General features: G+C 44.9%; 1 protein-coding gene across 9 annotated transcripts in view; it reads left to right on the forward strand.

Moving 5' to 3' along the window:
* The window catches only part of DOCK9 (dedicator of cytokinesis 9), a 236,581-nt gene that overhangs the window by 177,717 nt on the left and 38,190 nt on the right, over window positions 1-20,674 (forward strand). For 4 of the 9 annotated variants that reach the window (XM_054701555.1, XM_037528759.1, XM_037528763.2 and 1 more), the window contains exons 36-39: window positions 2,683-2,749; window positions 3,980-4,027; window positions 6,565-6,701; window positions 13,850-13,965. In XM_054701555.1, coding sequence (XP_054557530.1) covers window positions 2,683-2,749; window positions 3,980-4,027; window positions 6,565-6,701; window positions 13,850-13,965 — 368 coding nt within the window. Of the gene's footprint in view, window positions 1-2,682; window positions 2,750-3,979; window positions 4,028-6,564; window positions 6,702-7,238; window positions 7,283-13,849; window positions 13,966-20,674 lie in introns of all 9 variants that reach the window. The other 5 variants (XM_054701557.1, XM_037528762.1, XM_037528761.2 and 2 more) reach the window with 2 other exon arrangements.

The following is a 20,674-nucleotide window of genomic DNA, read 5'->3' on the forward strand; positions in this document are numbered from 1 at the left end:
GTAAAATGTTGATGGGTGTATTTTTAAGATGTATTTTAAACCCAGAACTACTATTTTAACTAAAGGAGACAGAAGCAGATAAATGATGTAGTATTTGATTTTTTAAAAAAATTTAATTGTATGTATGTATTGGCAAGTTACCTAACCTTACTAGTCAATCTCTTCCATAGATAATACAGTGTCGAGGGCGTAAGCAGCCCTCCCATTAGAGAGAGTAACATCCTGGCTTTAACTGGAAGCAAGTTATTTATGTTTTGTAAAGGAAACAATGGTATCGCAGTAGATGAAGCTTTTGGAAGGGCTTACCAGCCACATTTTTTAAGAGAAATGACCACAGTCATGAGGGCTGTGACTGTGGCACATAAAGCTCATTTCTCATTCTGGTTGTGCGACATCACAACAATGACATAGTACATTCTTATTTTGGTCCAAAATATCGTCTTAGTTTCCTTGCAACAAGTTAGGAAGTGTACTTAATCTTCATTAAGCTCACTAAATGAAGATGAACTCTTAGAAAAAAATGCTGGTTTAGAGACCATGAAACCTGCTGCCCTGGGTCTGGTGGTAGGAGGGTTGGACATTAAGTTCCCATGGGGTGCCGCTTTGCCTGCAGCTGAGTATCTCTGGATTCCAGCTCCTGTTTCAGCAGCATCAGCAGCCTGACTGTACAACCTCAGATGTTAGGAACAGCATTCCTGTCCTTAAAATGCTTACCTGCTGGGTTATCGTATTCTTCTCTCAATTTGTTACTTTACCATAGTTATTTTATAATAAAATAAACAATCATGATCATTTTAGAATCATGACCAAACTCAGATTTGATTCAAATGATGATAAAAGCATTGGGCACTTATTCTGACATTTGGTTAGAGAGCCAGCGTTCTTCCCATTAAGTCAAAAGTTCTTAACATCATCTTGGGAGTAAATTTTTAGCTGATTTTTCCTTTGTTGAAAGTTTTCTTTAAAAGATTTGAAGTTTCACAACCCAAATGCCCAAAAATAGATGACTAGATCAGGAAAATGTGGTATATATACACAATGGAATATTATTCAGCAGTCAAAAAAGATAAACTCATGCCATTCGCAGCAGTGTGGATGGAGCTAGAAGGAATGATGCTCAGTGAAATAAGCCAGAAGGAAAAACAAAAATATTGTATGGTTTCACTTATAGCAGAAATTTAGGGGAATCAAATAAGACATCAGTGTAAAAAAAAATAACAGTACAAAACACAACAAAGCAAAACCAGACAATTATTAATCAGAGACATCCTGCAGGGGAGAAGGAGGGAGAGGGATCAGAGGGAGGGAGGAGCACAGGGGACTGAGGTGATGGTGCACCAGTGCATTAGTGAAGGAAACTATGGGGACTACACTTGAGGGGGTGGGGGGAAACAAATATTGTTTAAAAATGCAAAATGATGTAAAAAATAAAAAAATTTTAATTAAAGAATTCGAAGTTTCAAATATTAAATATAATAGATAACTGGAATGTAGTTACTTTCTAAAGGCAAATATTTGAGAAATTTTGCATCCAAGTAAAAGTTATCCTTTAAAGTCAGCCCTTTGGAAGGCCATGCACTGTAGTTAAAAATGGAACAAACTCTTCAAAAACAGTTACCCTCTTGCACATCCTAGGCCCCCAAACTCAGTGACTTTTTCCCTAAGAGAAATCTCTTCACCTATTTTTCAACCTCAACATAAAATATAAGCATACAAAAATACATACTACATCAGTCACTCTTTTTGAACTGCTCAAATGGTTAAGTCAGCATGAAGACTGCTTTCTGTGAGCCAGTTTGCCTTTAAAAAATGCCCAGATGAAGAGCAGAAGCGAGTTCTTAATCAGGGGTCCTCCCTTCCTTGGAGAAGAGGAACCTCATATCTGCTTGTTTGGAGGGCTGTCAATATCTGCCCAAAATATAAATATTATCTATTAAAATTAAAAATTTTAATTAAATTTACCATCTGATGTGGCTAGTTCATTCCTAAGAATTTGTCCTATAGACAACATGGGACAAGTTTCCAAAGATCCACATATAAAGATGTTCATCAAAGCATAATTTACAGCAGCAAAAAATAAGAGGAGAAGCAGTAAATGTTTATCAGTGGGAGACTGATTAGCCAGTTATAGTACATTCATGGAGAGGAATATTATGCAGCTTGGAAAAATGAGATCAATCCCAGTTATAATGGTGAATTAAAACTGAAAAGGCAATCCAGTGTATTTTGGTATACATTTGTGTATGCTTCCATTTAAGTGTGAGTAAGTGAGTGAGTGAGTGTGTGTGTGTGTGTCTCAGGGAGGGGATACTTATGTACATGCAGCAGTTTCTGAAAGATTCCCCACTGGGTGGGTAAAGAGAAAGCCTAACATTACATTATATGCCCACTTACTTGTATTCTTTGAATTTTCTAGCCTATATAAGAGCATGTTATGTATCAGTTACATATGTACTATATACAGCACTAGGTGCTATATGATGGAATTAAAGTTCCAGTGTCAGAAGATTGTATCCTTAAATGGAACAAGCCAGTTATGTGCAATAGTCATATTGGTGGGTCACTGTCCTCTGATCAGCTGTACAGGGGGCTTGGAGGGCTCAGAAGTCTACGCTTAGAGGCCTCTTTCTAATGTACGTAATACATCTCATGATTCTGACGGAAGAACTGCTTATTTTCTAGATGCTTTGTTTACATATTGGAACAAGGCTTCAACATCCGAACTTATGGATTTTTTTACAATATCTGAGTGAGTAGTTTTGTCTCTACTCCTTGCCTCTTGATTTTCTTGAGAGAGGTGGGAAGAACATGTGGAGCCAGGAATGCAGCATCTGCATCTCCACACTTTTCCTTGAACCCTTTCCGTGGGAACTAACCCTACCACCCGCCCTCAGGAGTTCAGGACCCAGGCAGCTCTGACCTGCCTTAAATTATTCCTGAACCATGTGGTTGATACAAATGAGAGGCAACTGCTTGTGTTTGTCAATCATTGTAATACGTGAATACAAAGTGATTTAGCTGAATGGGGTGGGTGCTGCATTTCTAGGTTAAATCTATGCAGACACAGAGAAATTGCTATAATTTAAAAATATCTGACAAGTAAAAATGAAATCTTATATATTATCTATAGTGTCTCATTTTAGCTCTTCAGTCCAAGTTTCTGATTTCCTTAAAACTTTTCACTTTTAGAAACTAGACTCCACAATCCCTTATTCAAACTGCTGCAGCCAAATGATTTCCCAAATTTAGAATCTGTTTGATTTTTGAAAAATTTACATATAGAGTATATTCTATAGCACCTCACCAGTGTCTCAGGCAGCCCCAACAACTCAACACATTAGTGTTTCTGCAGCAAAAAAAAATATTTTTTTTAGCTGAGCTGTGACGGTTCATAGTAATGCAGTGAATCGTGACTCTGAGTAGCTTTATGGGGTGGGATTTGCTGGCAAACATGCTTGTGTGAACTCAGGTAGAACCTGAGGTGTCTGGGGCTTTGTGCCCTGTGGGATTCTGGCGTTAGCTCCGAAACGTAATAGAGATTACTTTAACTGCCTCTTAGTGAACATATAGTGACTTTCAAAATCAGTATTGTGGGCATATTAACCAAAACCAAAAAGTGCATGTTTGGTGTCTACAAGGAATCAGCCCATTTTCTGGAGCCAGAGAGTGAGCTGGGCCAGGATGATAAGCAACTCTGGGCAGCTCATAGGGTCCCCTGGGGGCTTCTAAGCAAACTGCCTGCAGGTCACGGAGGCTGTGGAGTCAATGGAAAGTGCTGTAGGGCCTGGGCCTTTCTTTTGGGGTAGCTCTGACTGCCCCCCACAGTAGGGGGTCTCCCTTGCAGCTCATAATCCTCTCTAGGTTTAAAGGGATGTGCAGAGAAATTTTGAAAACCTGAAGTAAGGAGCTAGTGGTTGATGGGAAGTTTCCTACATGTGCTCTTATCAATGTATTGAAAATGATTTTTCCCCGCCCCCAGAGTCTGTCTGCACCAGTTCCAGTACATGGGGAAGCGGTACATCGCCAGGTACTGTGGGGGTTTCATTTGAAGTGTGGGCTCCCTCTCTGTGTCACCCCCAGTTTCCCTTCGGTCCGAATGTGTGCACATTGGCGTCCGCGGTGGCTGGCAGCTGGGACTCCCGCATGCAGCCACGGGGGCAGCCAGCAGGTCTTTGGATCGCTGCCGTGACGCCCCGTAGCATCTTCTGCCTGCGTCCCTGCTGCCTTCTGTCTTGTTGTCTTGTGTCTCTTGGAAAGATGTTCGTCGCTGGCCTGTCACTGGCCTGTCGCTGTCCTCCACCGGCAGACACATCCTCGACTCGCTCCCTTCTGCCCCCTCTGTCTCTCCTCCCACTTCCTCTCCCTGCGTCTTGCTGGCCTTCCATCATCTCTCTGCGTCCGTTTCGCTGTCAACGCCCATTTTTCACTGTTCTGCCTCCTACCTGCAAAGCTGTTCATGTCTCACCAGGCCCCTCTCCCCCTTTCCTGAAGGGGAGCCTGTTCTCAGTCCCTCTCGGGTGTGTCTGCACCTGCACAAAACCTTCTCTGAACTTGATTGAGCCTTTTCTCTTATTACTCTGAATCAACCCTCCACGCCCTGTTTTTCTGTGAGCAGAACGCTTGGTTGAGTGTGGTAAAGCCTCCCTGCCCTGTTCAGACCCCACTGTCATTCCCCCCGAGTTCCCGGGAGCTGGCAGCACGGCTGGTGTCCCCCAACAGCCCCTTCACAGTTGGTCATTTCTGGTTCTCACTCCTGCCCCCGAGCCATTCTGTGTGTCCATGTTTGTTTGTTTTTTCTGTGTTTTGTGTTCTGTGATGATGCTTTTATGGGGGCTTCTCATCCTGTTCCCTGATCATCGCTATTTTGAAGAGTTTGAGCGAACATATTTATGTTTGAAGAACAACTTTCAAATGTAGTTATAACTGAGATCATTTTCAGCTTATCTATGTATAATTTTGTGTTACAGCAATGAAATAAGAGATTTTTTATCTACTTGAATATGAAGATTTTGCTTGTTATGTTAACATTGCTCTTTATTTGGGGTATTTGAGACATTTTCAGAATTATGCTTTGTGTTAAATAAAAGTATGTGTTTTCTTAAAAAGTAAATTTAGAAAGGATATATCATGCTTCCCTCCTATTAATATTTTCTATTTTTAATTAAAATGTGGTGGCACTTTAAAGTTCTCTAATATTAACTCTTTTCTTTTTTATTATAACAGTAAAATTTTTACCTTTGAGTTTTTGAGAGCCAAATGCAAATATATACAGGGTGTCTTTGCACCATGGCCCTCCCCGCTTGGCCTCTTCCCTTGGACCTTGCCATGAAGATGGGCTGGCGCCGGGTGCTTGCAGCAGGGAGGCCGTGTGCTGCAGCCTCACGCCCCTGCCGGCAGCTGTCCCCCGCATCACCAGCGGGCATTTGGAAGGCCTGTGCCAAACAGAATAAAACACCTCTCAGCAGCGCACGGGAAAAGTGAGGTTTCTGCCCTGACAAAACCTTTAGAATTGGGTTTGGGCAAGCTGCTAACTTACTTTTTCGCTGGCTATCAAGTTGGTTTTTTTTTAAAGCAAGCCTCGGACTTTGTGAGCACCCTGTATATATCTGCAGAGGGATGTCTGCTTCCTGGAATGGTCTTAAAGCTCAGTGGGCTAGGAAGGTGGGCATGGTTAACGTGCTTGGTTGTGTGCACTGTGGGGAGAGGTGCCCTGCTTTTCAGAATATGGCCACGGTCTGCTGCATGCGATAAAGGCCCCGAGGGCTGGTGTATGTTGTCGGTGTTTGCCATCATGGTGGTCGGGTCTGTGACACTGAGCCTCCTCACTGGTGCACTTTGAAGTCACCCAGAGCATGTTGCCCGATGGTGTCCCGTGCATGCCCCTGTACTCCACACATAACACAGAGAGGAGCCTGGCTCTGGCCCGGCAGTGTCCCTCCAGCTGGGCTCACTCTCCCCTGCCCTGCTGATGGTACACAGTAGGAAGTCAGTGCTGGATTGCTAACCCACATCACTTCTCTGTTTTCTTTACTTGACTGCTGACAAGCTTAACAAAGTGTGTGGCTCTTCTTCCTGCCTGGGTAAGAATAAGATGTTAAAACTGCCTCATCTAACCCTCCTTTGCTTGATTGCTGTTTCTCCCAGTGCATTAATCTTTATATATATATTATATATATATATATAATATAATATATATATATGGCTCCTTAACAAAGTATACAATCTGAACAGATTCATGGTCTTCTGGCAGTTGCCCTAATATTAACCTTTGGCACCACATTGGGCGGATGCTCCACTTTCCAAAGGCAGCCTCTCTCAAGTCCTTCCTAAAACCGCCAGGGTCTCTGCATGGGCTTGGTGTCCGCTTCTTGCACCCCTTGCTTGGCTGTGAGCCCTCTCGGAGCTACCTGCGCCCGAGCGTCCGGCTCTCGTTGGGCCCTGACAGGCTGGGCTGCGCTGGGTCCCGTCTCCTCCATGCTATGTCCTGGCCGCACTAATGCTCCCGGTCTCGCTGCCGTGTAACAAGTCTAACTTTGGCTTCTATCCATGTCACTCATGTTGCAGGAACCAGGAGGGGTTGGGACCCATAGTTCATGATCGAAAGTCTCAGACATTGCCTGTTTCCCGTAACAGAGCAGGAACGATGCATGCCAGATTGCAGCAGCTGGGCAGCCTGGATAACTCTCTCACTTTTAACCACAGTAAGTCCATCACATCCATGGTCACAGCCAGCCACCCCAGGCGACAGCTCAGAGGGCAGAGCCCCAGGCCACAACACACCACATCACCAACTTGACTTCTCTTCCAGCTCAGAGCCAGTGGGATGAAGAGCTCGCGCCGGGTTCCCTTCCTTGGAGGAGAGGACAGAATGTGGAATGCTGATCAGCTTCAGCCCAGACCTAAGTGCTTGCTGGTGGCCCAGCCCCTCTGCTGGGCATTTTTAAAACAAACTGTGGCAGGTTTGATAACCAAACCTGCTCTGATATTTGTGTTTAATATTATGTCACCCACATATCATGGGTGTTCCCGCCTCCCCGGCCCCTCCTAGGAACACTGGGCCGACCCCTCCCCCCCAGCCGTGCATGTAGCTGATCAAGCGTCCACCTTCTGACACTCCACCTTCTGACACGGATTAATGTACATTAATCCGTAAACTGTTGTGAAAGCATCAAGCCGGTGAATCGATGTGTGAAGGTGTGGAAAAGCCAATAACAAAGTGACTTTTTCTGTGTTTTCAGTGTGAGAAAGATATCAAGTGTGCTTGGAATTTCTGTAGACAATGGTAAGATTTAATCAGGTTGAAATCTGCTTACGAGGCTGCTTCCCTTGCGATCCAAGACCTTTTTGTTCATCTTGCCTTCCTAACTTTGGGGTTTTCTGACTTCACCATCGAGATTCTGCCAAAACACGGGGGCATATTTTTCCAGCTCCTTTTTTATTTTTCAATCACCAGAGAGACATAGCATCAGGTGCTGTTTCTAGAAATGTAAATGTTTCATAGGCTGAAGGGCTTCTCAGAGCAGAAAATCTAAATACCATCCTACCTACAGCACTTTGAAAACTAACGTGATCATTTACAATAAGGACCAGCCTGTGGTCTGCCAGCTGCTCTATCCCTCCTCCCCAAGCATGACCGAGCTGGTGATCATTATTTTACCTACACAAGTATTTGTTCTCATCCCAAGTCCTAAATACATGGCCATTAATATCTCCTCATCTTTCTAATCATAAGAATTCCATTTATTGTGTTTTTCATCCCTCCTTCTTAGTACAGGCTAAGAATTGTGACAATATCCCCAACATCTTGAATTGATAATAGTTCAATGGAAAAAGATTGATAAATCAACATACATCAGCATCTCACGCCAACAAAGCTGGGTGTAGCGGGTATAGTCTCTCTTTATACAAGTCTAGGCTTTAAGTCAGTATTTCTCACTGTGCCACACTCTGACCCCAGTGCCAGTCCCAGGTACTCTACTTAGCTCTGCTGTACCTCAGAGACATGTCTAAGGCTACAAACTTGCTTTTTCAACATCTTGCCTGTTAGAGTTTTTCCAGCTCTCTAAACACAGGGGTTGAAACAAGTAAGACAGTTTTGTTATGGTTAGCTTTCCCAGCCAGTGTATTTCACACACAGAAATTCACCACCCCCATGTTCTCCAGGACCTGCCACACGGCCTTTGTCCTGTTCATTTATAACACAGGAGTATCTCGCCTTCAGATAAAATAAATGCTTAAACATTAAAGCTCTTAAAAAATCCTGAGCAGACCAGTGCCCTGTCTCCACAGATAATCATTTAAGAAAAACAGAAAACAAGCAAAAATAAAATAAATGATCAACATAAGAATAAATAACATTAATCCCTTAAGATAAGCAGCAGCCCCTTCCACCACAAATGGGTTTTGTGGAGACGGCTTCGACTGAAGCAGAGAGACAGCTGGCTCCGTTCTGTGGCCAAAACCATATTGAGAGCAAGTTCGGTTTCCCTGTCTCTCTTCCTGCTGCCCCCAAAGAGCCCCATCTTCCTGTCTCGCTCCTCTTTCATCCTGTAGTCTCTGCTTTAGTCAGTTTCTAGTAAAACTCCCCGAGAGCGGTGCCTCTCCGATTCCGTTGGTCTCTTGGTCCTTACCATCCCTGCTCATCTGAGTTGGTCCTACACCTCCTGGTCCTCTCATGTCCCCGGAAGCTCAGTCTTCCCCAATGACATCTCTGACTACGCATTTGGGTGCTTCAGCCTTTCCCTCTGCTAGTTTGCTGAGCCCCAGTTGTCACCTCGGCTTGAAGCCATAAGAAGGAGGTGCACACCATGTAGGCATGGGTGTGTGGCACGTGTGTGACATGCACATACTTGATTCCTGGGTATCTCATGGGCTAGACTATGTATCATTCTAAAACCTCCTATTTGATAATAAATACAGCACCTTCTGTTGGGCCAACCAATATGACATAAATCCCTTATGTGAGGGACTTGCTGGGATGCCAGAATCTAAAATGCATTCATTTTAAAAAAGAATAAAAATAGAAAGCCCCCTACACATCTGCATTTTTTAGCACCTCGTTTTCTGTCAAGTAGGAAAGACTCTGTGAGCCCTCATCTTGACCAGCAGGGGGCTGCAGAGGACCATAAGAAACAGCCCAATGGTGGCCAAGCTGCCTCGTTACCCATCAGTAGGACTAGCACAAGACATGTTTGATGGGAAGTTAAATTTTGATAGAAAGTGCCATGGAGACAAATTTCACTGTGGCCAAATAGTCTCTAGGGATAGAGGTGCATTGTTTGGGTTACTGCCCAGGTACATGAAGAGTAAATGTTTGCACTGTCAAGATATTGACCTACTGTAATGTGCACCCTTTGTGTATTGACAGAGGAGCTCTGCATGAAATGACAAATTGAGAGTGAGAGCTACATAGAGAATATTTTATATAAACTATATTAGGAGGTGAAACCTGTTTGCAAATAAGTGAAACATTTGCAAAAAAATAAATAACACTTGGTATTTATTTTGATGTTCTAGGTGTATAGTAATTCTATTTGTATGATCATTCATATTTTCTACTGGAGTGATGGGGGAAGCCAGTCAAGAGGTAGAAAAGCTTGTAAAAAAAACAACTGTATTTCACATAATACAATAGAAGACAATTTAAGATCATGGGATTAAGCTGTAGAGAATCAGATTTCAGGACAACCTAGGAAAATATTTCTAACTGAACTGCCTCTTAGCCAGTGTAGGTACTTGTAGCTACAGGTGAGGAAGATCCACTGGGGCTATTGTCTAAATCTCTTAAACATCACATGAAGTATTGACATTCTGCTAGCAAAACCCATCTTAACTGAAAATTCTGTCTAAGAAGCATGAGTTAAAAAAGTGAATATAGGTAATAAATACATTCATATACTGTGTATAATAATTAAATTCATATGAAAAATGCAGAGACTGCTTATGTTCTCTGAATTACAACTCATATTCTCCAGAAGTTTCCAGCATGGGCAATATATCTTTTAAAAGAGGTGAAATGGAGTTTACATGCCTATATTCAAGATGGTCATGAAATGTCTGTTTATAAAGCCCTTGATTTGGAGATAATCCTCTTTGTACATTTGCTAGCATTTCTGAACTCAGTATATGTTAGTTATATCAGATCTAGCTTACAGGCATCTCTTCCATACTTCATCTACTATGTCATCACATTGATTACATATTGCGACCGATTAATCTGGCAACTGATAGGGTCTCAGAATTGAGATACTCTAACACCATGCCTATTTAAGGTCATTTAAAAAATATTTTTAATATCCTTAAAGAGGACTTCAAGTTAAAAATGTATGGCATGTCTTCATTGCTTGGAGTCTTTAACCCATTCTAAGTGCCACCTTCACACACAGCTAAATAGCGTGTTGAGATACATCTCTGCTACAGAGATGAGAAAGAAGACAATGTGATCCTTTCCATAAACACAGATATAGGCGAGTCTCACAAATCACTGTGAACTTGGCTGTTTTCCTTGGTGTGTATCCGAGAGCATACAGGAGATCACATAATTTTAGTCCCAGATTATTCCTTATTCTGTCCTTGACACTTGCCTGTCCTTGAGGAAAATCTTTCTGGCAGTAATAATGGGAGGAGATGGGTTGGGGAAGAGGTTGATCAGCCCGTATTCTGCATGATGATAGGCAGATAGTAAAAACTAAGCCCATGAATTAATATACCTAGGAGACTAGTCTTCACCATCAGATTTTGTCATTTAGGATTTCTGTTTTTCTCATACAAGATATTAATTCTCTGAGTTCATATTGTGGGCCAGAGAACAAAATTAAAAATACAAGCAGGAATTCTGGTTTCAAAAAGCTATAGAAATGGGTTCTCCTTGAAAATATGCACCTGACTTCTTCTAGCCCGAGTGATGTCCTCTAACATTCAGGAAAGCTGAGAGGGTATGGTGCCCCTCCCACCACCTCACCTGTGATGCTGTGCAGTGTGCAGGGAGGGAGATCCTGTTATTAAATCAAGTTATTCGGGTAACAAGAATTATTAAAACAGAGTAAGGTTCATTAAGTCTAAAAATAGCAGATGACACTAGAAGGGGAAAAATACCTCATCCTTGACCTCCGGATTTAGAATAAGTCACTTATCAGAGTGACAATGGGATGAAAATCATCTAAATGTAAGCAGGGAATTCTAAGGACACCAGAGCAACACAGGAGGCAGTTGTTGGAGGTGGCATCTCCCTGCCCTCAGTGGCCTGGGCAAGACAAGCAGCACCCTGGGCCGAAGGCACCACTGCCTCTCAGTGGACACGAGTAGTTAGCAAAGCACTTCCTACTCCCCTGGGTCAGAATCGCCTTTATCAACTTTAGAAAGTTGCTGACTGATAATTGAAGAAATCGCTCTGTCTCTTAAGACCCTTCTTGGATTTGCCAGCTCAGTTCCATTCTCCTGTGGTGGCCTATAACCTGGTGAACCGTTGACTAAAATCTTCCCTCATGCGTAGTTTTGTTCGAGGCTTTTGACACTAATGGTCTCCATGGAGACAGCCCTGGCGAATGGTCCAGCTGTCTCTCAGGCATTCTCTCCATGCTGCTGCTGCTGCTGATTTTTAATTTTAGTATATTAATTTTACCAGCTAAGGAATCCTGCTGGCTTTTGGAGACGAATGGTTTAAAGAAAAGCAAATTACTACCATTTGTAGCTAAAAGAGCCATTTCTTTTATTCTCAGATAATTCAGACAGATGTAGACAGATTTCTCTGTGAATCTGTTATTTTAAAGGAGATTAGATAGACAGTGTATTGTCTTATTGGGGGTGTAATTGCTGGAGCAAATTTTTTGTCATTAATTAGCATATTGATTATATATGATTTCAAAACAACACATTGCCAATTTTTTAATTGGCCCAGACTTCTAGCCCATAGTTCTATGAGAATTCCTCACTGTGTAGCCATCCCGTCTATACGATCACCTGGATACACTTGGCCAGTAAGTCATCTAGAAAAAGAAAAGGACAATTCTGTGCAGAGAAGGAAATTTTAAAAATCACGAAGGCAGGTTCCCTGTTACAGTTTAACCCAGAGTGTAAAACTTCCTATGGGGTAAAGGGCAGCTCTCAATAACAGGTCCTGTGACCTCTGATACTGTTGGTTGGTCTAATAAAAGGTGTTGTGGGGTATTTTGCCCCCTTTCTGATGGCTCGGGCCTCTTTAACTGTGACCATCAATCTGTTATCCTCTTTCGTTGCCTCTGTATCTTGCCAAACAAACCTGGCCAGCAAACCCAATTCTTGGCTTCCAAAGGAAGTGCAATGAATATAAGTACCAAAAATTACCTGTCTTACTGTCTTCTGGGAGATTTCTTACCCAAAAAGGCAGAATTAACTAGAACCTGCAGGCACATTAACTCTATGAATGTCAGTGTGAAAATAGTCCACAGACTGAACTTCAGAACCAGCTTTTTTAAAGCAAAGCAAGGCTGGGTTAAAACACTTCCTAGTTTTTAATCGTATTTTCAAAAGCAACCAAGTCACTCTTTGAAAGGCCTTTTGTAGACTTAAAATCCTTTTGTCATGCCGGCATTTATTAAAGTCAGAATATCATCTCACTAGTCTCTGTGTTATCCTAATAAAAGCTGATACAGGAGTGTAGATTCTGGTTTCTCTCCATGACTGGTCTCAAGAAAATTCTCTAGGTTTTCTGTACTTCAGTTTTCTAATCTAAATGCAAAATGTCCTCCTGTCTGGAGTATTAAGAAAATTACCTACAAAGTAAGTGTTGATTTGTTTCTGCTCCTTGGAGAAAGACTTTACATGATGTTTTATTATATTGTCATCTTTCTTCGTCATCTAGATGGATACTGTAACATCTTTGCATCCCTGTATATATTCTGCTAATGCATACCATTTCATAATTTAATATCTCAAATTGTATGTCCCACTGCCTCTGTATCAGTACTAAATTGAATTTACAGCCACATACAGAAATATCAGTTTGTATTTAAGTTTATGGTTCTTCAAGTTCTTTCCTTTTCTTCAACATTTCTTTCCAACACATTAGCTTTTATGCTTTTTGTAAAGCAAGTAGAATGCCATTAGCAATACAGTCAACTCTTGATTATTATTCATGGTTTGAGTTAATAATACAGGTCTTTACTGACTTAAGAGCATTCACCATGTGCCACACCCTGTGCTAAGAGCTTCACAAATATTAATGAATTTAATGCTCACCACAACCCTTTGAGGTAGACACTGTTATTAGCCCCATTCTGCAGATGAGGAAACTGAGGTCTGGAGAGGTCCAGTAACTTGCCCAAGGTCACACAGCTGGTAAAGTGGGTTCAGGGACCAGACTCAGGGCCCCCGTGTCCCTGTGGGGAGCTGTGCACAGCTCCTCCTCCCCCATCTCTGCCTCCCACCAGCTCAGTCCGGTGACCCGGTAGGTTGACTCTCATCTGGGTGTTCGGCCTGACTCCACCCTTCTCTCACCATGAGACGGAAGACAAGTAATTCATCCTGTGTGCACCTGCATTCCCTTATCTGCAAAAAGGGTTTAATTGCACGTGTGCTTCATAGGGCTGTGGCAGGACTAAATGAGCTAATTCGTATCAAATTCATAGAATGTGGATGGCACAGAGCCAGCAATCAATAAACATTTACTGCTGTGCTTCTCTCCTGGAGGTGAGAGTGATAATTGAATGGAAACGTAAGCCATTACTCACCCCCCACCCCCAAAGGCAATCAGAAAATCAAAGCCCCCAAGGAAGCCTTCTGTAAATAATCAAGAGTTGACTGTGATCCCCTGGTTCAGCAGCCCCGGTGTCTGCAGCCACCTGGCACTGACCTTGTGTTGTGTTTCACGCAGGCTACGGTCACTCGGACGCGGACGTTCTCCACCAGTCCTTGCTGGAGGCCAACATCGCCACGGAGGTCTGCCTCACAGCCCTGGACACGCTCTCCCTCTTCACGCTGGCCTTCAAGGTGCGTGGTCTAGAGGCCTTGGTCTTTTTCACTCATCCTGCTCATTTTGCTGGAGCAGCCAGAACTTCTTTTGTTGTATTTTTACTTCTGTAACTATTCTCACCCCTGGAAGGAAACCGTTAATCCTAAAGTTCCCCTAGAGAAGCCTTGTCCCACAGTTAGCAACCTGAGTTATTTTGAATTCCTCACCTGCTTGCAGATGGAGGAAAGGGTGTCTGGAGGGGTCAGCTCTTGCCTGGAAGAAAGTGTGGATTTGGGGAACGCATCTTCGCTGTGCCTGAGGGTGATAACTAGGGGACCTGGTCAGCCAGCTCTGCCTCTTCCTCTGGAAACATAACCCAAGCAGTGGCAAGCGCAGTGAAATATTTATGCATAGGAGCAATGAGCATGGACACAGTCGCCTTGAAAAAATTTCTTTTGATCTGTTTCTAAGTTAAATGATAAAAGCATTTCGGGGTAGAAAATAAAAGGTTGCTTGGTCTTAATTTTAGGTTCTAGCAAGTAATACTCGAGTTGGTGGGGACGGTCCCTTCGGCAGCTCTTGTTTTTAGGGACCTGACACTTGCTGCCCTTGCAAAGTGATTCTGCCTGTCTCCTGCATAGAAGGGGGAAATTTAATTAGTCTTAAGGTGTGTGGACTAGTGAAAAAGTGGGTTCATTTGCAAGGGTATTGGGAAGGACAGCCATTCTCTGCATGATTTCACTCCACTTCTCATGAAGAACATTTCTTTATTAGACACAGTAAAAATAGTAACCCTGCTATCTTGTTGCTGTCCTTAGCTGCCACATCACCCACTGCCCCCTGTGAAATGTCATTAGTAGGAGTCCAGCTGAGAGCTGTCCAGCTGAGGAAATACAGACCTAGTAGAAAGCGTTCCAGGCGGCAGGGTCACGTTCCCCGAAGCCTGTATTCTTAGGTCTCAGAGTCTGGTCTCCAGCTACCGCCCCTGCACACTGCTAGAAATGCAGGTCTTGGGCCTGTGCACTGACCCAATCCAGGACTGGAGGTAAGGCACCACTGTCCAGAGCCTCTGCGCCCCAGCACATCCTTCTGTGGTCATGGAATATGTGTAGTCAGCAGTTTGGGGCGGCTCGGCAGGGATGCTCTGCACGTGCTGATTTGCCACTTCATCCTCGCTGGGCATCGTGACTTCCATCCGCCTGGACCACAGGTGAAAGAGCAGGAACCCCTGGAGCTGCTGGGAACACAGGGACTGGCACGCTGGGCAGGGGCAGGGCGCACGCAGCACAGTGGAGACCTGCCGCTCTCAGAGAAAGTGACAGTTTCCTGACTCGCTTCCCGCGGGTTCTCGCTCAGCCCCTTAGCTTGCCCACACCGTGTTTAAGGAAAGGACACATAGAGGTTCTCGGATAGCCTGTGTCTGGCCCCAGGTAGGTTCTGAGTCTCGACGGGGACCAGCGCCCCAGGGCCTCTGCCTGAAAGGTTGGCAGCATTGGCTTCATGTCTCTAGACCTGAGGGTTCTCGGGGCCTACCGTGGAGAAATAGGACCTGCCTCACTGGGCTGTGTGAGCTTAAAGTGAGATCACTCTGGATGGAGTGAGCACTCAGCTAGCATGGTCTAGGCATCGGCACCCTGGGAGGACCAGCTGGGAGAGGCGCCCTGGGCTTGGCGGCCAGGTGACCTTAACTGTGGGGCTAGTCCAAGAAGCATCTGTAGGTGATTTTGTTGTGCAGAAATCCTGGAGTGCCATCACACAAACCTAGAGGGTATAGCTGCTAGGTGGTATGGGGTCACATCTGGGGACCACTGTCATCCACGTGGCCTGTCCCTTTGACCCAGACATCACTCAGCAACAGGATGTGGGCCCCAGCTCCACCATCAGCCATTTCGAGCCTCAGTGTGTCAACTTGACTTCTCCCAGCCCTGCCTTCTCCCAGCCCTGCCTTCCCTGAGCAGGGCTGCCTACTGTGTGTGGGCTGATGGGAAGTACCCAGGACCATTGCCTGTGTGGGCGCAGGGCAGGACATGTGGCCCCTTCCTGACCCGGGACACAGGCACTGATCCCTGAGTCCCAGGGAAGACAGGGCTTTAGAGCCAAGGTCCCCTCTATCCAAATCCACATTCCTGTGTGCAAAAATGTTTGCTGTTTAAAGTACACCCCCCATAAAAAGTGGGGTGATAGACCAATGGCGTGACATGGCATGAATAATGCCCACCAAGTTGTAGGCTGTCCTGGCTGGACTCGAGGCTCTGGTGGCCCACCCACATCTTCCTTTGCAAATATTCACATCAATTGGAAAATCAGCTTCTACATATGTTTTCCCCCCATTGCCGAGTCTCTTAATTGACCACACCTAGTGCCTTGTCAAGGCAATCAAGAAATCACACTCTTACTGAGAAACAATGTTTGAGAAGATCTAAGCTCTGCGTTCTGGGGGTGGTGGATGTTATGTTAGCCATTTCTGGAGTGCCTTGTGCTCCTGCATCCAGCCACCAGCACCTTGTTTGTGGACCATTGTAACGGCAGAATAGCCAGAGCAGGTTTTCTATGATTCGAGCAGACGGGGTTGTAAAGGTCAGGAATGGACACGGTGCAGGTTTTCTAATCCCATGCAGACCGGGTAAAGGAGGAGTCAGAGTCTTCAGTGGCTTTTTCAGGTTTTTATTGGGATTACCAGGCATATGGCAGGCAGGGGTGCTGGGGGGCTGGGAGGCTGGCAGGCCGCCCAGCCCCCAGCAAATCCACACTCTCTCTGGGCTCTCTGCTTCTGCTTCTTTGCTTCTCTCTCGTCTTCTCTTCAGCTTCATGGCTTCTTGGCTTCTACTGCTGCTGGTGGCGTCCCCGTGACGCCGCCCTTAAAAGCACAGTCTTAGCTGAGCTGAATCCCATCTACCTATGCCCACACCCTACTCCAGGTGCCCGCCATCAGGCATGCATTCAGGACAAGGATCCATCATCTATCCTGATGGCGGGAGGGCAGAAAAGCCTGACATTTTCTTTACCCTACAGGGGTAAAGGAGGAGAGAGTCCTGGAGCTCTCAGCAGCTTTTCAGGCTTTTATTGGGATTTACCAGGAACACGGCAGGCAGGGGTGCTGGGGGGCCAGGAGGCTGGCAGGCCTCCCAGCCCCCAGCAAGTCTTCACTTCTTTTGGGCGTTCTCTGATGACCTTGGTCTCTGCTTCTATCATGGTTCTTTATGCTTCTCTTGGTTCTGCTTCTTCGTGGCATCCCCATAATGCCGCCCTTATAAGCCCAGTCTTAGCCCCCCAGGTGTACACACTTGCGCATGCCCACACCCTACTCCAGGTGCCGCCATCAGGCATGCATTCAGGACCACAAGGATCCATCATCAATCCTAATGGCAGGAGGGCAGAAAAGCCTGATATCATTTTCACTTACCCTACAACCATCTTCTCCCCCATTTGCAGAGCAGACTGAGGCTGTAGCGTTAAGAAAATTGCTAAGGTCCCTACACAGCTAGTCTATCAAAAGCCCTTTTCTCCACTGTCAGGGGTGTGTGTGGGGCGGGGGGGTGGTCGAGGAGGAAGAACAAGAGGGAGGGAAGGAGGAGCTGTAGGATAAAGAAAATATCAGGCTTTTCTGCCCTTCCGCCATCAGGATAGATGATGGATCCTTGTCCTGAATGCATGCCTGATGGCGGGCACCTGGAGTAGGGTGTGGACCTATGCAGATGGGATTCACCTGGGCTAAGACTGTGCTTTTTTAAGGGCGGCGTCACGGGGATGCCAGCAGAAGCAGAAAAAGCCGAAAGAGAAGCCGAGAGAGAGAGATCACCGGAGAGCCCAGATAGAGTGTAGACTTGCTGGGGGCTGGGAGGCCTGCCAGCCTCCCGGCCCCCCCAGCACTCCTGCCTGCCTTGTACCAGATAAATCCCAATAAAAGACCTGCAAAAACCACTGAGGACTCTGACTACTCCTTTACCTGGTCTGCATGGGATCAGAAAACCTGCACTGTGTCCATTCCTGACCCCTTACAGGAGCTAAGCTGAGTGACCATCAAGATGGTTGACCTCGTACAGAACAAAGAAGAAAATGGCCAAGCTCTTGCCCTGGGCACACTCACATACATCATTGAATACCCAAGAGTGTGCTTTGTAAACCAAGGTAGCTGGTTAATTCCAGGAAAATATGGTCCTCTGGCTATTTTACCTGTATTAATACCATGCCCCAACCATGCTGGCCTTTAAAGAATTGATAATATTTTTAATGTGTTCAGAAATTTAGTCTGAAGATGTGTTTTTAGCAACTCTGTTCTTTTCCTTGCTTTTGATTTGAGCTGCCCAGTGACCTCCGTATGTGATAATGGGGTGCCCCTGGGCCATCATGGCCCTGCTGGGGAGTCTGGTCTGCAGACCAAGAGGCTTGAGTTGTCTTACGGATTGGTGTGCATCTGCTGCAGAAGTGGCTGTTTTCTGAACTGGAGATTTTTTAAGTTATTTTTAACTCAACGTCTACATAAAAACACCATCTGACTTGGGAGGACATAAACATCTTTTCATATATTACATCAGTGGCTCCAGAAGCTCATCTTGGCACTCGAGGTTTAAGTTTGTTTTCACTCTGTTCCTGGATCTTTAAAAATTACTGATATGATGTATTCATTCTCTGAGAGACCCGGTTCCCTTCGGAGGCTGTGTTACTACAGACAATTCCTGAGGATGACTTAGAACGATTCTCTACTTTGTTAGAATTGCCACGCCTTTCATGTTATTGTTACAGCTCTTTTAATTTCCTGAATGAAATTTCCCCATCCTCAGTAAAAGTCAATAGGGCTAAAAAAGTGAAATGAAACTGACTCCATTGTTATCTGTGGTTATTTCTGAGTGGAAAGTGAAGGGTGATTTTTGTTTTGCTTTCTGCTGTGAAAGATTGTAGAGGCCTTTCTGGATGGTCAAAGATTTTTATAATATTTAGTGCTGTTCTAATTACATTCTAATTAATGATAAAGAGAGAGGGAGAAGAAAATTGGAAAATAAAGGCAGACGATGGATTAACTGGAGTGTGTCCAGAATGGCAGGTCTCTACTACCCCTTTAAAGGAAGGGTGATTTATGCTTAGTGCTTTATGTTTAGTTTAAGTGAGTGATCACTCCATTCTTGCAAACAAATGTTGGGATCAAAACTCATGAAGACTAAGCCCTGAAAATGGGAAACGAAACTCTTGTTCGGAGCGAGTGAAAAAGGGAAAAATTAGCTCACGTCATAAGAACTTGGACACTTCAGACAGCAAAGGGGGTGGAGGGGGAGGGTGTCTTGGCAATTCTTGTATCTCCAGCAATGAGTTGCCTGGAAAACAAAAGCTCCCTTCCAAATGTACCCAGCCCTTAATCCAGCCCTAATTAAGAAAGTAAATCTGTTGTGGAAAGCTATAGTGTTTGGACTACAGCTCCTGGACAAAGTGGTGTTCACAGGCCGCTCCCCAAATGCCAAAAACAACCTTCCCCCCATAACTGATGAACAGCTGCTCGTGCTTGGGAATCACCCCAACTCCTGCAGTTGTCACGTCTTCTGCTCATGACATTGCTGTCTTCCCGTGGTAGGACTCGGTGCTATGGTCACACTTCACAATATGTGAACCACCGCAGGTGTCCAGCCAGCTGTGAACACATCTGTGCCTTGTTGGACCCAAACATGCAAAGCTTATTCCTTGAGTAAAAATTGTTCTGCTACAGAAGATATGATAAACCTCGACACTATTATACTACCATTAGCACCGCAACAGAATAATCTGGACCTAAGTTATCTCCAAACTTTCAGCCTCATCATAGGACTGGTTGGAGAGACTGGCCTCCTGGCTTTTTTTTAACTACAGTTGCTTTGGCCTGTCCAGAGCACAGACATCTGCTGAGATGGGCTGTGTGGATTGGGGTCAAGGCCCCTAGGAGCTGCCCATGGTTAGACCCAGTGGCTGGTGCTGAGCTCAGAGTGGACACGTCTGCCAAGCCACACCTCTGTCCACTGTAGGTGCTCAGCATCCGAGTGGGAACCAGCCGCCAGGTCACAGGTGTTGAATTAGTGTGAATTCACTGCCGGCGTGAGGCATGCTTAAAGAAGAGAAGTAACAAACTGTGGTTCTTGTGTTTATCTCGAGTAAAATGCGGGTCATGAGACGCAGCTGGCCACTGTAGTGGAGCCAGACCAAAACCTTTAGCTCCCACCTTCCCAAACTCTGATTATTCCCGGCTTAGGAGGGGGCCTGAGAAGCCTGGAAGGAGTAGGGAGGCCTCACTTTTAGGGGATCCGTTTCATCACTATCACTTCAGAATTTTTCCCAGCCCATGGACTCACTACTACCTGGGACTTCTGGATGGAACTGAGTTGCTATGGATGTGACCTGCTGGTTGCACTAAAAATAAATGAACTGGGGCCTCCTTGTTGGTGCAGGGGGTTAAGCGTCAACGCTGTGAAGCTGTCCGCAGCTACTGCTGCATGAATTTGATCCCTGGGCAGGGAACTGACCCACAGGGCACAGCAGACCTCTCCTGTCTCCCCGCTGCTCCCCTCAGCAGTGTATTTCAGTAGATCTGCCTGTTCTGTTCCCCACTCTGTCTCTGGTGAATCCTCTCACCCACCCCCCACCTCTGGCCTGTACTGCAGTTCTTATATGCATAAATAAATAAATCTTTAAAAATAAATAAACGTGAACTAACAGAAGCCAGTTAGGATGGTGCAACAGCGGTCCTTTAAACCCTACTAAAATTTGCTGAGAAGTTTTATAATCAGT

This window comes from Talpa occidentalis, unplaced genomic scaffold, assembly GCF_014898055.3.
Source record: "Talpa occidentalis isolate TD23 unplaced genomic scaffold, MPIMG_talOcc4v2.1 talOcc4.5, whole genome shotgun sequence".
Classification (NCBI taxonomy): Eukaryota; Metazoa; Chordata; class Mammalia; order Eulipotyphla; family Talpidae; genus Talpa; species Talpa occidentalis.